This window comes from Martes martes (genome assembly GCF_963455335.1).
Source record: "Martes martes genome assembly, chromosome: 2".
Lineage (NCBI taxonomy): Eukaryota > Metazoa > Chordata > Mammalia > Carnivora > Mustelidae > Martes > Martes martes.
Window position 1 is genome coordinate 136,511,252 of NC_137889.1, and position 19,703 is coordinate 136,530,954.

General features: G+C 42.7%; 1 protein-coding gene across 1 annotated transcript in view; it reads right to left on the reverse strand.

Moving 5' to 3' along the window:
- TBC1D9 (TBC1 domain family member 9) overlaps positions 1–19,703 on the reverse strand; it is a 120,845-nt gene that overhangs the window by 52,961 nt on the left and 48,181 nt on the right. The window contains exons 2-3 of the mRNA XM_080797137.1: positions 19,420–19,530; positions 2,920–3,038 (exon numbers count right to left, since the gene is read on the reverse strand). Of these exons, the coding sequence (XP_080653263.1) occupies positions 2,920–3,038; positions 19,420–19,530 (230 nt within the window). The remainder of the gene's footprint in view (positions 1–2,919; positions 3,039–19,419; positions 19,531–19,703) is intronic.

Consider the following 19,703-nt stretch of genomic DNA (forward strand, 5'->3'; position numbering starts at 1 on the left):
ATATGTGTGAATAATAATTCATGCATATACTATATGTTTGTGTGTAAATATATATATAATTATTTATAAATGCAAAATATTGGAAACTACTTAAATGTTCAAGTGTAGAAGAGTGCTGAATTCTTTACAGTACATACACACATAATATTCACCTATTCGGAAGAATCAGGCACTCAGTGTAATGTGGGATCCTGGATTGGATCATGGGATAATAAGACGTGAAGTGGAAAAACTGGTAAAATCCAAATAGAGTCTGTAGTAAACAATATTTTCTTTCTAAAGGTCTATTTATTTGAGTGAGAGAGAGAGTGCACGCATGCACCATGAGGGGGTGAGCAAGGGGAGGAGCTGAGGGAGAGGGAGAGAATCTTAAGCAGACTCCACACTGAGTGCAGAGCCTGATAAGGGGCTCGATCTCACAGTCTTGAGATCGTGACCTGAGCTGAAACCAAGAGTCAGATGTTTAACCGACTGAGCCACCCAGGTGCCCCTGTAGTTAATATTGCATTACTGTTCATTTCTTAGTTTCGATAAATACGCTATGGTTACAGAAGATGTTAATATTAATGACAGCTCAGTGGTAGGGTCTATGGGAATTCTCTGTCCTATTCTTACGGTTCTCCTGTAAAACTAAAAATCAATATTTTAAAATAAAAACAAAACTAAGAAAATGTTTTAAAAAAACCCAAACAAACAGCAGAGGTACCTGGGTGGCTCAGTGGGTTAAAGCCTCTGCTGTCGGCTCAGGTCATGATCTCAGAGTACTGGGATCGAGCCCCGCATCAGGCTCTCTGCTCAGCAGGGAGCCTGCTTCCCCCCGCCCCCCTCCCCGCCCTGCCTGCCTCTCTGCCCACTTGCGATCTCCGTCTGTCGAATAAAGAAATAAATTTAAAATTCTTAAAAAAAAAAATAAAAAACAAACAACATGTGGATACTCTCTATGAACTAATACAAAGTGTTACCCAAGAGTTACTGAGTGAAAAGAGCAAATGCAGAGGAGAATATATACATTAAGGCTTATGTGTAAGATTTAAAGAGAAATAGGAAAAATACATACATCTGCCTCTTTACAAAAAGAAACACAGGAAGGATACATAGACCAGATAACAAGGAAGTTAGTTAACTACAAGGGGTTGGGGAGAACAAGGTAGCAAGAATGAAGGAGAGAGTAATTTAATTTTGTAATTAATTTAATTTTGTAATTTAATTTTGTAATTAATTTAATTTTATAATTTACTTTTGGAAGTTTGGGAAATTTAAACTTTTGGAAGCATGCTAATATTTTCTACCTGCAAAAAATATTAAACTAATATAAATTAAAAATGCTAGAAGAAAAGGCCTGAAACTGAAAGCAAATGGAAACAGGGCTGATTCCAGGACTGGGACAGAGAAAGTACAAGATGAGTCTGGGACACAGGGTGCCTGGGTGACTCCGTTGGTTAAATGTCTGCCTTTGGCTCAGGTCATGATCCCAGGGTCCTGGGATCAAACCCTACATCAGGCTCTCCACTAAGCAGTGAGTCTGCTTCTCCTTCTATGATTTCTCTCACTTTCATTCTCTCTCAAATAAATAAAATCTTAAAAAAAAAAATGATGAGTCTGGGGTATCCTGCTATAGCTGAAGTAAACAAGTGTTCAAAAAAGTAACAAGGACATGACACGAGGATGAAGAAGGCACGCTGTAGGTTTGGGACAGTGTGAGTACCAAAATAATGAAGTCTAGGAGGGAAACATAAACAACTGAAAACCAGAGGAATCCACGAGTCTGTAACAAAAATAAATCGATGAATAAATGCCAAGAGAGCTCTTGCTTACAGCAGAATAACAGGTGCCAAATGATAAATGTAAGAGAATGCTGGGGTTGAAAAATGATTTTTTTGTAAAAACGTCACAGCCAAGATTGGTTCAGACAAAAAAAATCATGAATGGACACTAACTCATGGGGAAATTTTGATAAGGAGTAGGATATCTGTGTAGCCTTAAATAAAGTGTTTTCTCACAGAAAATTTCAAATTGTTTATTATTGGAAAAGGCAAGATTAGTAACTCTACAGTGGAGAACTCAGGTAGGTAACACCTTTTCGGCTTTCTATCCCCCACGAGGGGAGATACCACGTCCCTCCAGAAATGTTCCTCTGACAAGGACGTAAGCGTTCCCCCTGGGCATGCATCATTGGAATCAGATCCTAGGAAACGTGACAAAACCCAAAATGAAAAATGTCCTGTTTAAAACAAACAAACAAACAAAATTGCATACTTAAAAATATGAATGTCCTAAAAGACAAAAAAAGGCTATGGAAACATTCTAGATTGAAGGATACAAGAGATGAAAACAAATTCAACAGCTTCCCAGACTGAATCTTACACTGGACTGAAAGGGGAAAAATGGTAGACACTGATCAATCAACAAGACTGGGATATCTACCAAATATTAGAGTAGAACATTAATGTTCAATCTATGGAAGGTGATGATGACTGCAGTGTTATTATTTAACAGAATATTCTTAGAAATACACACTGAAATATTTGGGGGGAAATTCCACTCAAGTAAAAAGTAAATGAGCACTCAAATGATAACATAAATGGGATAAAATGTTAAGACCAGGAGAGTATGCAAAAGGTCTACAAGGCTCTTATTTTTACAACTTTTCTGTAAGTCTGAAATTATTTCTAATTAAAAGTTAAAACAAAACAAAACAAAACAAACAGGGGCTCTTGAGTGGCTCAGTGGGTTAAGCCTCTGCCTTCGGCCCAGGTCATGATCTCAGGGTCCTGGGATCAAGCCCCGTCTCAGGCTCTCTGCTCAGTAGGGAGTCTGCTTCTCCCTCTCTCTCTGCCTGCCTCTCTGTCTATTTGTGATCTCCGTCTGTCAAATAAACAAATAAATAAAGCTTTAAAAACAAAACAAAGAGCCCACTACCTGTATTTTTCCTCTCACAAATGTGGTGATGTCATTCTCGTTTTCAAAGATGGAGAGCGTCTGCAGTAGATTTTGCTCCAGCCATTCCCAGTGCTCAGTGATTTCTTTTCTGGAACCACCTGTATGAATAATAAGATGATTTAAAAAATGATAATAAAATTTGGGGAATTTACAAGATACTTAAACAGGCTCACTTCATCAAGATGCACTAAAGGAGACCACTGTCCCAACAGTGTCACTAAAGGAGACCACTGTCCCCACAGCTCTGCCTTGAAATGCTTTGTCCCTTTCAGAAGAGACCCAGAAGACACATAAGGATATGGAAACCCAAGAGTAAGCACTGCGTCAGAGTCAAGTGTGACCAGGTGGGTTCAGAAACGTTTCTGACACTGTCTCCTGTTAGAAGGTAGCAACGTTTCTCCCACTCATTCTCTGGAATTGGGACTTGAGCACAACCCTCCACTCGCCTCCCTCCTAGAACCTCCATGCACGTCACAGGCTAACCTAGATCTCCCTAGGGGCCTAGGTTACAGTTGTTAAATTGCAATAATCTGAGAGCTCTGGTGTGCCACTGGAGGTCTGAGGTAACCACCTCCTATAATGGGCAAAAATGATTCTCGCTCACTTCAATTATGAATGAGATGTGACAGGGGACAATCGCTGGGGAACAGCGGCCTGGCTCTCGCGAGCACCACTGTCTTGAAATGTAATGGGATGAGGTCATCCTCAGAGTCTCTGAGCAAGTCACTCCCTTTCGGTCAGTGCTAAGAAGCATTAAGTCCCCTCTCCTGGAAGGCTCCGCACTCAAACAACCCCAGCCTTGTAGCCTATGTAACAGGCACCGCTCTCCCCTCGCCACTGCGGGGCATCCCACGGATGAACGGCGTCAGGATGTGCTTGGGAAGACACTGAGCTAAATTCCTTTCCCTTCCCCTTTTATTATTGCTCTGGGATTGTTAACGGTCTTGCAGAAAACCAGGTTGTATAAATCATTCATAGACATATATATATAGATCGTAGGCACTGCTAATTCCAGAATTAAGGAACGATTCTCTGATTCCACTGATTCATCAACCTCCAGGCATCTCCTCGGATTTCCAAGCTTTCTTCTCCTTGATTGCTTAACAGTGTCTTTGCTACTCTTTGTTCTCTGTCACCAATAATTCAAGGGAAGTCAGAATCTCACTCTGACTCCTGACAAAGAAGGGTGGGAGACCCGAATGGGTCTACAATGATATTCAGAATCGCAGAACTAAAATCTCCTAGAGGCGAGGTTTCAGAACTGCTGTTTAAGGAGAGGGAAAACCAAACCAAAGCCAAGTTCATTTTCTTTTAAGACTAAACGCCAAAACTGCCTAAATGGAATACCGACCGATGGAGAGGATGAGAAGCCGATTTGTTAGTGGAAAGGCAGTCCTATGAAAGCACGGAGGAACAGACCACAGCTCTCTGTGGGCTTTACCCATGGCCATCGTCAACCACGTGTAAAGGCAACTGAAGACTGTACTACAATGTAACGGAGAGAGCTAGGACTCAGGACACATGGGTCCCCTCCCGCTGCCATTAGCCAGCTGGGTGACTTTAGACAGTTTGTTTAATCTGTAAAATGGAGATGAATGAAACACACATACACACACCCCTTTCCATCTCAGAGCAATGCTATAGAAATCCCAAGGAATAATGTCCACAGAGATACTTTGGAAAATAGAAAATATTTTTCAGATGCAAAGAACAATGACTGTTTGGAATATTTAGAGGAATAAGTATTCTGGAGTTTACCAGAGTGCTTTCAAACATTTCAGAGTTTAAATTTTTCAGTAGTCACTGAAAAAAATTCTTTTTAAAGATTTCATTTATTTGAGAGAGAACAAGCAAGCAAGCATGGGCAGGGGAGAGGCAGAGGGAGAGGGAGAAGCAGACTTCCAGCTGAGCAGGGGGCCCGACGCAGAGCTTAATCCCAGGACCCTGAGATCAGCATGACCTGAGCCGAAGGCAGATGTCTAACCGACTGAGCCACCGAGGCGCCCCGGCTGCTGGAAAAATTTCTAAAATATACTGTTTGCCCTTCATTGTCTGAAAAGAGGTCGCTACCGTCCTTGGCTGCCAGGAGCCCTCCACCCTGGCCACCTGTGCTCACTGGCACTGGCAGGTGTGGGCACCTAAGAACAGAGGCACTCCTAGAGACCCACGGGACTGCTGAGCTTCTGCAGACCTATCGGGCACAATTCCCAGCGTCTGTCTAATCTTGCTTCTTCTTCTGCCCCTGCCTATGCTGACTGCAGATGTGCCTTCCAGAGGCTGGTTTTCACGTGCTATCTCACCATGCTCTGCCCTTGACCAGGTAGTCACTCCAGGTACTTGACTTTAGATCCCCTGTTACATTGGCTCTGGAATCCAACCTCCACTCAACCTCACTAATCCTCAATCATCCTGGATAGAAAAGTCCATCAGCTACAAGACCTAGAACGGAACAGGTGTGCCTTCAGCTTTGCACATGCTTCAAAGTGTTCTTTCTGCACATATTCATGTAAGAACACCCACCCACGTGCACACACAGGGTAAAAATGGTGTATGCATGTATATACTCATTCAACAAACACCTACTCATACTTTCAATTGTCGTGGATAGAATACAAAGACATTATGGCTAACTTCCATCCTTTTTTAAAAAAATATATTTTTTAAGATTTTATTTATTCCTTTTATAGATAGAGAGAGGGAGCAGGGGAGGGGGCAGGGGAGAGGCAGAGGGAGAGGAAGAGGGGGAGAAGTGCTCTCCACTGAGCGTGGAGCCCGACACACAGGACTCCATCCCACAACCCCGAGATCATGACCTAAGATGAAACCAACTGGATGCCTAATTGCTTAACCAATTCTGCCACTCAGGTGCCCCTCCCATCTTTAAGTAAGCCAGCTGAGTACTATGGTACTAAAGTTCAGATTTACTACAAACATTGTTTCCCCACCTACTGCCTTCTCTGCTATCCTAGGATCTGCTGTGACCCACCCCATTGCACTGTCCATCATTTCCGTGATCCCCACCTTCTACCACCTAACACCATTTGCACCACTGGCTTTTCTCCCTACTTCTTGTTGCCCAGGATGTAAATCCCCACCTTTCTATCTTCGATTACTGCCACGGCCCCCCACTGCTGCTGCTCGTGAGGTTTCCATTCTGCTCTCCATCTCCTGTTGCTTCTCCCATACTTGTGAGTGTCATAGGAAAAGGCTAGGTTTCTAGAGTTATCCTGAGCCACTCACTGCTCCCACATAGGAAAGGAGCTGCCACTGCATATCTCCACATCTTTCAGCACGCTCGGCGCCTTGGGCCTGCTTCTGTACTACCGAACAGGTTTTGGCGGTTTCTTCTGGCTCTATGTACATCTAAGATTTCAAAGTTCCCGAAGACTGAGATCTAGATACGGAAGGACTTTGTGTACCATGATATGAAACCTTTATCACCATATACTATTTGAGGAGAGAAAAGACACAAACGCCATCCGCCAATGGTAGTTTCAGGAATTAACTATGGATACTTATCTATACCCAAAAGATACTTTCTAGGGCAAGTAATGAAATATTCCTTTTAAGTTTATTGCTTCCTATAGAACAGCACCACATTCTCTGAACACTTCCCTAAATGCCCCAGGTCCTGGGGACTAGAAGTATGATCAATATCGACAAAGCAGAGCTGGAGTCCCTGACCCAGCAGGTGAGACAAATTCTGAAGATGCCACCCTTGTAAAAAGTATTTCTGGAATCAGGCGTCCATTTCTGCCTGCTTCTCACTCCAGACCAGAGCCCACATTACCTCTCAGAGATCACAGAGCAAACGTCCTGTTAACTGAGACCCACTGTCCCTCTGCCGGACCGCTGTTCAGGAATGAGCGAAACTCCGCAGGAAAAAGGCCGGCATCCTACAGGTTCCTTATAATAGCTCTTTCCTTTCTCAAGACACTAAATACAAGGGTTGCCTATTTAAGATCTTGGAAGTTTTCTTTGGTTACTTTTTAAGGTGAGGTAACACATGGAGCTCTTGTGCTGTGAATAGGGACGGGTCTGTTCACCCAGCAGTTCGAATAGAAGGTGTCAGAAGCTCAGAACAAGAAAGGGAGGGCCCGGCTGTCCATTTTCTGGAAACGCTTCATTTATAGAGATACAGCAGGACAAACAAGCTGACCCGACGGTGTGATCAGCTGGAACTACAAAGAAAGCTGGTGTTGGGCATGAGAGCCCCTCAGAAAATCCAAGTCAATCCAGGTTGTAGCATCCTGCTGTGGTAAAAACTAGATCAACACCTGATGGGCTTAAGGTTACTTAGAAATTAATTGTGGGAAAATGGGAATCTTTATCTCTCGGACTGGTGGTTTTTGTTTTGTTTGTTTGGTTTTGAAGAACACTAGCCACAGGCCCTGTTGCATATATCTGCGCAAAATCAGAACATGATTTAAGATGACGAAAATACAAAATCATCCTAGTCTAGTGTCTCATCTAAGTTTAAATGTATCTTCAAGTACATAAAGACTACTTGAAATAAAAAGGAAGAAGCATTAAGATGGACCCATGATTTGATTCTCCCATATCTAGCCTTTGAGGATTAAGAACAAAGTCTTACAGCCCCACTGATACATAATCAGCAGATATTTCTTAGCGATGCATGGTCACCTAACTTCAAAACCTATAATGAAGGATGAATAGCTACCATTTACATCCACGTGGATGGGACTGGAGGGGATTCTGCTAAGTGAAATAAGTCAAGCAATGACAATTATTGTATGGTTTCACTCATATGTGGAACATAAGGAATAGTGCAGAGGATCATAGGGGAAGGGAGGGAAAACAATGGGAGGAAATCAGAAGGAAGACAAACCATGAAAGACCCTTGACTCTGGGAAACAAGCTGAGTGAGGGCTACAGAAGGGAGGTGGGTGGGGGGATGGAGTAACTGTGATGGGTATTAAGGAGGGCACGTGGCATAATGAGCACTGGGTATTGTATGCAACTGATGAATTACTGAACACTGCATCTGAAACTAATGATGTACTCTACGTTGGCTAACTGAATTTTTTTTTTTTTAATTTCTTTTCAGCGTAACAGTATTCATTGTTTTTGCACCACACCCAGTGCTCCATGCAATACGTGCCCTCCCTAATACCCACCACCTGGTTCCCCCGACCTCCCACTCCCCACCCCTTCAAAACCCTCAGGTTGTTTTTCAGTGTCCATAGTCTCTCATGGTTCACCTCCCCTTCCAATTTCCCTCAACTCCCTTCTCCTCTCCATCTCCCCATGTCCTCCATGTTATTTGTTATGCTCCATAAATAAGTGAAACCATATGATAATTGACTCTCTCTGCTTGACTTACTTCACTCAGCAGAATCTCTTCCAGTCCTGTCTATGTTGCTACAAAAGTTGGGTATTCGTCCTTTCTGATGGAGGCATAATACTCCATAGTGTATATGGACCACATCTTCCTTATCCATTCGTCCGTTGAAGGGCATCTTGGTTCTTTCCACAGTTTGGCGACCGTGGCCATTGCTGCTATAAACATTGGGGTACAGATGGCCCTTCTTTTCACTACATCTGTATCTTTGGGGTAAATACCCAGTAGTGCAATTGCAGAGTCATAGGGAAGCTCTATTTTTAATTTCCTGAGGAATCTCCACACTGTTCTCCAAAGTGGCTGCACCAACTTGCATTCCCACCAACAGTGTAAGAGGGTTCCCCTTTCTCTACATCCTCTCCAACACACGTTGTTTCCTGTCTTGGTAATTTTGGCCATTCTAACCGGTGTAAGGTGGTATCTCAATGTGGTTTTAATTTGAATCTCCCTGATGGCTAGTGATGATGAACATTTTTTCATGTGTCTGATAGCCATTTGTATGTCTTCATTGGAGAAGTGTCTGTTCATGTCGTCTGCCCATTTTTTGATGTGATTATCTGTTTTGTGTGTGTTGAGTTTGAGGGGTTCTTTATAGATCCTGGATATCAACTTTTTGTCTGTACTGTCATTTGCAAATATCTTCTCCCATTCCGTGGGTTGCCTCTTTGTTTTGTTGACTGTTTCCTTTGCTGTGCAGAAGCTTTTGATCTTGATGAAATCCCAAAAGAAGTTGCTGTGGCTGATATTGAAGAGGTTACTGCCTATGTTCTCCTCTAGGATTCTGATGGATTCCTGTCTCACATTGAGGTCTTTTATCCATTTCGAGTTTATCTTTGTGTACGGTGTAAGAGAATGGTCGAGTTTCATTCTTCTACATATAGCTGTCCAGTTTTCCCAGCACCATTTATTGAAGAGACTGTCTTTTTTCCACTGGATATTTTTTCCTGTTTTGTCGAAGATGATTTGACCATAGAGTTGAGGGTCCATATCTGGGCTCTCTACTCTGTTCCATTGGTCTATGTGTCTGTTTTTATGCCAGTACCATGCTGTCTTGGTGATCACATAAAATCTATCTATGAAAGACCCACAGCAAATATCATCCTCGGGGCACCTGGGTGGCTCAGTGGGTTAAGCCTCTGCCTTCGGCTCAGGTCATGATCTCCAGGTCCTGGGACAGAGCCCCGCGTCGGGCTCTCCACTCAGCGGGGAGCCTGCTTCCTCCTCTCTCTCTCTCTCTCTCTGCCTGCCTCTCTGCCTACTTGTGATCTCTGTCTGTCAAATAAATAAATAAAATCTTTAAAAAAAAAATCATCCTCAATGGGAAAAAGCTTGCAGCCTTCCCGTTGAGATCAGGAACACGACAAGGATGCCCACTCTCACCACTCTTGTTCAACATAGTATTAGAAGTCCTAGCAACAGCAATCAGACAACAAAGAGAAATAAAAGGTATCCAAATTGGCAATGAAGAAGTCAAACTCTCTCTCTTCGCAGATGACATGATTCTTTATATGGAAAACCCAAACGACTCCAACCCCAAACAACTAGAACTCATACAGCAATTTAGTAACGTGGCAGGATACAAAGTCATTGTATAGAAATCAGTGGCTTTCTTATACACTAACAATGAAAATACAGAAAGGGAAATTAGAGAATTAATTCCATTTACTATAGCACCAAGAACCATAAGATACCTGGGAATAAACCTAACCAAAGAGGTAAAGGATCTGTACTCGAGGAACTACAGAACACTCATGGAAGAAATTGAAGAAGACACAAAAAGATGGAAGACCATTCCATGCTCTTGGATCAGAAGAATAAACATTGTTAAAATGTCTATACTGCCTAGAGCAATCTGTACTTTTAATGCTATTCCGATCAAAATTCCACCGGTATTTTTCAAAGAGCTGGAGTAAATAATCCTAAAATTTGTATGGAATCAGAGGAGACCCCGAATTGCTAAGGAAATGTTGAAAAACAAAAATAAAACTGGCAGCATCACGTTACCTGATTTCAAGCTTTACTACAAAGCTGTGATCACCAAGACAGCATGGTACTGGCTAACTGAATTTTTTAAGAAAATGATGTTTGTTGGAAAAACAAAACAAAACCCCCCAAAAAACAAAACCTACTTAAGTGCAATAAGTAGGACTGGAGGTTAGATTATCTGGAATAAGAAGAAGCCTGGTTATTATGGAGACAATATCACACTGTAGATCAGAACACAGGCTTTGATGTCAAAAAAAGTAGAGCTGGTTTCAAAAGTGCACACACTGACTTTGTGATCGTAGGTAAAGTACTTAATTTCTTTGTGCTGCAAATACCTCATCTGTAATATGTAGGTAACAACACTTGCCACATCGGTTTGTGCTGGGGATTAAAGAAGATAGTACACACACGTGAAGTCCCAAGCACAGGTCTAGAATATACAAAGCACTAAATAAACAGTTGTTTTTGCTATTACCATCGTGAGCAATAGACAAAGATGTCATCTTGACATGTGATGGAGGAGGTATTTCTAACTACTGATGTCAGGGCGCTAAAACATTAGCTGTTTAACCCTTGCCTGACTAACATGCATCAGCAGAAATCTCTCTGGCTAGGGCATCGTTATGTTTGGCATCATTATGTTTGGACTGCAAACTGTACACATCACTAGAGTAAGGCGTTTATAGAACAACTCCTTGTGTAACTACTGTAAGCTTCTTACATAACTCTGCTTAAATCTCTTATGGTCATAACAATATGCTCCTAGCTTTACAACCACATTTTTTTAAAGATTTTATTTACTTATTTGTCAGAGAAAGAGCACAAGCAGAGGGAGCAGCCGAGGGAGAGGGAGAAGCAGACTCCCCGCTGAGCAGAGAGCCCGATCTGGGACTCAGATCCCCTGACCCTGGGATCATGACCTGAGCCAAAGGCAGATGCTTCACCAACTGAGCAGCTCAACCAATGTACCCAGGCACCCTACTTTATAACCACTTTGAGAAAAGAGAAGGCCAGGTAACTCATCCAGCCTCGACTGAAGGATTCTTACAGTCCTGGATGTGGTTAATGTCCTTATTTTATGTATTTCACTTAAGCACCAAGGTCCTTTCCCACTCTGAATGGGAGAAAGTAGATGGCTATCTTTCTGGAAGGCAATCAAAAGCTAGAGGCACTGAAAGCCTTACAGATATGTATACTTTTTGACTCAGCATATCTGTTTCTATAAACTTATCCTCAAGTGATAATTAAAGGAATGTGAAAAGTTTTTTTCCCAGAGGATATTGATTAAGGTTATTCAAAATGCAGGGGTACCTGGGTGGCTCAGTGGGTTAAGCCTCTGTCTGCCTTCGGCTCAGGTCATGACCTCTGGGTCCTGGGATCGAGCCCTGCATCAGGCTTTCTGCTCAGCGGGGAGCCTGCTTCCCCCTCTCTCTGTCTGCCTGCCTCTCTGCCTACTTGTGATCTCTGCCTGTCAAATGAATAAATAATATCTTTTTTAAAAAAGGGGGGGGCGCCTGGGTGGCTCAGTGGGTTAAAGCCTCTGCCTTCGGCTCAGGTCATGATCTCAAGGTCCTGGGATCGAGCACTGCATCGGGCTCTCTGTTCAGCAGGGAGCCTGCTTCCCTCTCTCTCTCTCTGCCTGCTTCTCTGCCTGCTTGTGATCTCTGTCAAATAAATAAATAAAATCTTTAAAAAAAAAAAAGATTTTTTTCTCAAAATGCAATTAACATAAGGGGGGAAAAGACTCCTGTTTTCGATAATAGTGTATCAGATAAATTATGTTATACACACAATAAAATACTATCTACTTATTAAAACTGACATTACAGAAATAGGTTTTATTAACACGGAAAGTCTATACATCTATGTACACACATATATGCATATGTCTGTATGTATGTAAACACACACACACACACACACACACACACACACACACACACACATTTATATAAACTCTAAAAGGTGACTTAGAGGGGCCCCTGGGTTCTTCAGTTAAGCATCCAAACTTGGTTTTGGCTCAGGTCGTGATCTCAGGGTCTTAAGATCAAGACCCATGTGGGGAATTCAGCGAGGAATTCTGCTAAAATTTCTTTCTCCCTCTGAACTCAGTAAGGATTCTGCTAAAATTTCTTTCTCTCTCTGTCTCTCTGCCACCCTCCACACTCGTGTGTTCCTTCTTTCTCTAAAATAAACAAATCTTTAAAAAATATAAAAATAGGGTGCCTGGGGAGCTCAGTCAGTTAATTGGCTGCCTTCAGCTCAGGTCACGATCCCAGAGTCCTGGGATCAAGCCCTACATTGGGCTCCCTGCTCAGCGGAAAGCCTGCTTCTCCCTCTCCCTCTGCCTGTCGCTCTGCCTACTTGTGCTCTCTGTCAAATAAATAAATAAAAATTTTAAAAAACATATATATAGAGGCACCTGGGTGGCTCAGTGGGTTAAAGCCTCTGCCTTCAGCTCAGGTCATGATCTCAGGGTCCTGGGATCGAGCCCTGCATCAGGTTCTCTGCTAAGTGGGGAGCCTGCTTCCCCCTCTCTCTCTGCCTGCCTCTCTGCCTACTTGTGATTTCTTTCTGTCAAATAAATAAATAAAATCTTAAAATATATATATATATATATAAATAATAAAAGGTGATTTGGAAGTATGGTATTATTGTTTTTAAATTTATTCTTTTTTCTTATCTACATTTTCTATTTTTTTGCAATGACCATGTATTAGTTTACAGAAAAAAAAAACGAGTTCTTTTTTTTTTTAGAAGGTTTATTTATTCTAGAGAGAAAGCAAGTAACCACAAGCGGGAGGGGCAGAGGGAGAAGAAGAGAGAATTCCAAGTAGACTCCCTGCTGAGCATAGAGCCTGACGTAGGGCTTGACCCCACAATCCTGAGACCACAACCTGAGCCCAAATCAGGTGCACCACAAGTTCTTCTTTTTAAGCTGCTGTGCTTCCAAAGATACAAGAACAGTTCTTGTAGATATCCAGAACAAGGAAGGATTATAACATGCCAACTCCCGCATTACATGCATTTCATGTGGATGGCAACTGAATTACCCCACATCTTCTCTCTCCCTTGTAGAGAAATGGCAGAAGCAGAACCCGCTAGCAATCTTTAATGAAACTCTGGGTCTTCCCAGCTGCTGACTAAAAGAATGCTTAATCATGAAAGCCAGTATGGCGCTGCTCAGAAAGTACTGGGCTAGGAAGGGGGAGACCTAAGAGTTAGGTCTCAGCTCTGCACTAGCTAGCTACAACTTGCATTGTGAACTTGAACAATTCACCTTGCCTTTGCACCCTAGTAAAATAAAACTGTGAGGCATGATGGTGGCTAACATAGCTTGCGGGTCTGAAAATGAATGACCATCTAGGCCCAGATGAAATTCTGGGATGGTAAAGAAAAGAGAAACTAAACCACCAGGCAGACAAACCACGGCACCCCCCCGGGCTGTGTCCTCAGTGAAGGGCCCATCAAACACACATTCCCCTATAGTTCTGCTGGAAAGTCACATGTATCCAGAGGGAATTGTCATCAGCTCCTTCTTTCTTTCTGTTTGTCTCTCTTCTCGGTGGTCCCAGAGCTGCTCTGTAGACAATGTCCTTGGAGTTACCAGCATTTTTATGTGTCTCTATTGTCACTGAGGCTGTATAACCCTTCTTACTGTTGGAACCTTCTAGCTCTTCTAATGGGGAGAGTCAAACGGGCTGCCTTCTGCTGAAATCCACTGAGGGCCAAGGAGAGCAGTGGACTGGGCTCTCTCCTGCCTCTGGGGCACCAGGTCCAAAACACCAGCTGCTAAGGGAAGACCTGTCGCTGTTTAGCTCCCTAATGAGAGGCTCAGATGCAAAACAGTCAGTCAAATGATTGGGAGGGGAGAACAGGAGACTGTCTGCATATAATGAGCTCAGCAAAGCTGGCTGACAAATTCCTACGGTACCACTTCCTTTATGTTCTCAGAGACAGCAAAAGGTATAATTCACTGCATAAAGCACCGAGCAAAATGCAATTCAGCAGGCTAGAACTGATGGCACAAAGGGTTATCAACCAAAGAGAAAGATGGCCGGGACGCCTGGGTGGCTCAGTCGGTTCAGCACCCACCTTCGGCTCAGGTCATGATCCCAGGATCCTGGGACTGAGTTCCTCATTGGGCTCCCTGCTCGTTGGGAAACCAGCTTCTCCCTTTGCCAGCCACTCCCCCTGCTTGTGCTCACACGCACTCTCTCTCTCTTTCTCTCTCAGACAAATAAATAAATAAATTCTTAAAAAAATTAAAAACAAAAACAAAAACAAAAAGAATGGTGGCTTCATTTTGGGTAGTAGTGAAAAGAAACAGTCATTACTTGGGAATGTTTTTGGCTCCCTTTCCCAATGAAAGGACTCAATGCCAAGGAGAAGTAAAAGAATAATAATAATAATAAATAAATAATTTAAAAAATTTTAAAAAATCAAACCAATCTGGATACAGCCGTTAGATTAGAAGCAGCATATGAAAATAATGTTAATAATGTTTCACCAAATAACTCTTGCTTTTTTTCCCAGTCTTCTTTCTGTATGGATAACATGATTGCCAAGGGCCAGGTGATTGACCGCTATATTGGGAGGAAGTGAGACTCGATGCAGAAGACCCCTTCTGCCTGGCTCTTTGTGGCTCAAGTCTAAGCCAAGTCAAACAACTAGGATTCACCACTGCTCTTCTACAGAAAGTAGTCTACGTGCAGACACTGCTGGAAGGTGCTTCCTTGAATCCAGCTGACCGGGTGCGGATTCACGAGTATCACACACACCAATATTTCGCAATCCCGTAACTTCCCAAAGGCAGTGAGTTAGACTCACCCGGTTTTCTGCTGACAATTCTCTACGGCAAAGATTCATGAAAGTCAAGCAAATTAAAAAGCTCTTGACACAGTGCCACCAAATACCAACTTTGTAGTTTACAAAAAAAAAAATTAAAATTACAAACGGAAAGGTCAGCATATCAGAGAAATCTGAAAGCTGGCAGCTTCCGCTATTAAAATCCTCCCCTGAAAGGGAGCCAGCAATTTAGGTTTTAAATGGAAATCGATAAGAAGGACTAATGGGTGAATGGGAGTTTCACACTGGTTGTCACTTCCGTGGAGTCTTCCACAAGGAAATTTTGGAAGTAACTCTATGGGTAATCAATATATACAAAAGCTAAAACTGTTCTGGGCTTATTATAATGAGATCATGCCATTGTGACAGGCATTATTTACTGGGAAAATGAAAGTACACTTCTTTGTGGTATAAATAATGCCATCAGCGTGTCCTGCCTCATGTTTTTTAGCCTTGGCTTGGGAAATAATTCAAGAATAATTCAGCTTTGTAACTCTGGGCTCTTTCTTACACGAGTGTTCACAGGAGCATCTGCATCAGAGAATGGCAATGTCCCAGAAACTAACTGAGGAGTAGTGATGTCAGGTCACAGGGAAAGAAGGAAAGGTTAGGGCTGAGGTGGGAGGAATAGAAGTCACAGTGACACCCAAGAGCACCTGGGTGGCTCAGTGGGTTAAAGCCTCTGCCTTTGGCGAAGGTCATGGTCTCAAGGTCCTGGGATCAAGCCCCGCATCAGGCTCTCTGCTCAGCAGGGAGCCTGCTTCCCCCCCCCCCCCCCGCCTGCCCCTCTGCCTACTTGTGATCTCTGTCAAATAAATAAATAAAATCTTTTAAAAAAAAGAAGAAGAAGAAGAAGTCGTCACAGTAACACGACCAGCAGCTCCCCTCAGTGCAAACGCATGCTAACTGGCAAAGTCATGCTCATAGAATTGCTGTAAGGAGAGAGAAGAGAGCTTTAAGGAGCTCTAGGCTCCAAAGATCTCAAAACCCTCTGGACACAAGTAGCAGACAGGCTGGAAGGTGAGACAGAATGTGTCAGAGCGTCTAGTCATAACCGTGTTAAGTCAAGTGGTTAAGGGGCTCTGCCTGATTTCTAACTCCCTTTCTTTTTACTTCTTCACTTGCTGGCTACAATGTCTATTTTAACACATTCTAGAATGTTCACGGACTAAGTGTGACCCTTTCCCCACCAACCCCCCCAGGGTACTTCTCCCTCTAAGGTAGCTATTAGGTCCTTCTCCTGGGTATTGAATGAATGGCCATGGAGTGCTGGCTCAGAGGAGGCTGGGTGGCTCGGTAAGCCTGTCTTCTTCAGAGTTCCAGCTTTCCTTTAACCTTGATCTCCTTCGTCTCGCTCCAATCCCCACCCTTCACTCCTAGGTGGTTTTCTCCATGCCCTGCACCCTAATGCCATTCCTTCATTTGCCAGATTGCATAAATGACTGATACATATATTCCATCACTTCTTATGGGGCTGTTTGCATCTTAACCAGAATAACTTGAAAGGGATACAACACTACAATGTCAGAATTTCAGGTACCATTAAATCCTTGGGGGCACACTCCTAGGGCACCAGGACCTTCTGGCAGCTGGAAACCATACCCAGATAACCTCTCCTACCTATGTAAAAGGCCAGCTGAGATTCTTGCATTTAGCTAGGCACCCTGGGATCAGCTGGCACTGCACGGTACTGGTTCACACTGGGCTATAATTGAATATTTACTTATGTTCTCAAGAGCAGAGACCGGATCTAATTATCGTTATATCTTTAGATCCTAGCACAGCACTTCCCACTGAGCAGAGATCAATTTAAAGACTGAGCAAAGTCAACTGAAAGAGCTCCCAATGGCCAAAGCTGGAATGATTTGAGCAACAAAATAAAGTAGCATCGGACTCCTCCAAAGTATAAAATCAATATGCATGATTCCATACTGATAAAAACAATTGAATAAATTAAAACTCCTCACTCCTTAAGGTGGGCTGTGCAGTGACTTCTGGAGAGTAACAGGATGGAAAGGGGAAGAAAATAGTTACATAACAGTGAAGGAACCCAAAAAATACTACTTCAGCTGGGTGATTGAGGAAAACCTCATTAGTCATAAATTAACAATATGTACCCTTGCTTGACACAATTTGATAAAAATTGTGTCATCTCCTTCAAGAAGATCTGCGATCTCCTTCAAGAAAAATCTTTGCCTAATCATGAGAAAAACAAATTCCAATAGAGGGACACTCTACAATATACCTGACTAGTAACTTCCTTCAAACCTGGCAGGGTCATCCAAGACAAGGAAAGCCTGAGAAACTTCCACAGCCAAGAAGAGCCTGAAGAGACATGACAACTAAATATAATATAGTATCCTGGATAGGATCTTGGAACAGAAAAAAGACATTAGGTGAAATTTAAATAAACTATGGCTTTTGTTTAATAATAGTGTATCAAGGGGAGCCTGGGAGGCTCAGTCAGTTAAGAGTCTGCCTTCAGTTCAGGTCATGATCCCAGGGTCCTGGGATCTACTCCCATATCAGGTTCCTTACTCAGCAGGGAGCCTGCTTATCCCTCTCCCTCTGCCTGCTGCTACCCCTGCTTGTGTTCCCTCTCTCTCTGTCAAATAAATATTTTTTTAAAAAAAGTAATAGTGTATTAATATGGGTTCATTAACTAAAACATACTAAGATGTTAATAATAAGGGAAACTGTATGCGGAGGGTAGATGGGAGGTCTCTGGACTATCTGCCCAACTTTTCTATAAATCTAAGACTGTTCTAAAAAATAAAGTCTATTAATAATAATAATAAAAATCAAGTGGATGTGAAAAAATGTAAAAAATTAAGTGCTTGGTGCCCTTGCTTTTTCTATGGTTATATGCAAAGCTAAATAACTAAAAACAAATAACTAAAAATAACTAAAAAAATAACTAAAAACAAATAACTAAAAAAATCTTGGCCACTTTGGATTAAAAATCCTTGTGAGAGATCCAATAATGAATGGCAGGGCTGCTGACCATCATTTTAAACACATGACATTATTATAGATTATGATCAGAGAAAAAAAAAAAAATCCCTAACTCAAGTAGGAAGAACTGTGCTTGGATATGTATTACTGAGGACACCCAAGTAGTCCCCATGTTCCTCTTCATTTCCCAACTGCCCATGGAGTTAAGTTGGGGTCATGTGACTGGTTCTCGTCAACATAGTATGAGTGGTATGTGACACGTCTGGGCCTAGGGAGTTAAATGTGGGTGTGCCTCCCCCAATGTTTAGAGCAGCAATGTCCACAATAGCCAAACTATGGAAAGAACCTAGATGTCCATCAACACATGAATGGATAAAGCAAATGTGGTATATAGCTACAATGGAATACTATGCAGCCCTCAAAAAGATGAAATCTTGCCATGTGCAACAACATGGATGGAACTAGAGGGCATTATGCTGAGCGAAATAAGTCAATTGGAGAAAGACAACTATCATATGATCTGATATGAGGAATTTGAGACAGGGTGGGGACTCATGGGGGGAAAGGGAGGGAAAAATGAAAGAAGACAGGACCAGGGAGGGAGACAAACCATAAGAGACTCTTAATCTCAGGAAACAAACTGAGGGCTGCTGGAGGGGGTTGGGAGGAGGGATAGGGTGGCAGGGTGATGGACATTGGGCAGGGTATGTACTATGGTGAGTACTGTGAATTGTTTAAGATTGATGATTCATGGGTGCCTGCATGGCTCAGCTGGTTAAGCGACTGCCTTCAGCTCAGGTCATGATCCTGGAGTCCCAGGATACAGTCTCCCATCAGGCTCCCTGCTCAGCAGGGATTCTGCTTCTCCCTCTGACCTTCTCCCCTCTTAGGCTCTCTCTCTCATTCTCTCTCTCTCAAGTAAATAAAATCTTTAAGAAAAAATAAAGAGACTGATGATTCATAGACCTGTACCCCTGAAATAATACACTATATGTTAATAAAAAAACTTTCTTTTAAATTAGAACACTCTGGGAAAAAACATGGGTGTGTCTCTATCTCCTACTTTTCCCATCTAAGTTGTCCTCCCATTGAGGCTTTGTCTCATGATAGATGGAGAAGACCACAGGATCCAAAGGAGACTTTGCCAGAATGAGAAAGAAACCTTTACCATGTTAAGCCATTAAGATTTGGAGTTCACCTGCTGAAGCAGCTATGTTTAATGACCATAAAATACCAAGTGACTGTATTCCCAAACAAAGGTTCCTTCTCTTCTGGCAGAAAGTTGTTAATCATATGGTTTCTCCATATTTCTGAATATGGCTACTTACCACAGGCGATGGTCCAATAGACCAAAGAGTCTGGAGTCTGGTACAGGATTCGGTAAGGAGCCACCCGGGCACTGGAGTCCAGCACAACATCAAGGGTACCCACGAGAAGGCCTGAAGACAGAGAAGGGAAGAGAATGCTTAAGGGTTTCCCCATGCTTCCCCCAAATTCCCAGAGGCAGTGTCAACACACCCTTTCTGTTGGATCTCCCAACGGTCTTCCCCTACAACCCTGCTCGACGGCCCCTCTCCTGTTGCACTCCACCCTGACAAAGTCTTCATCTTAA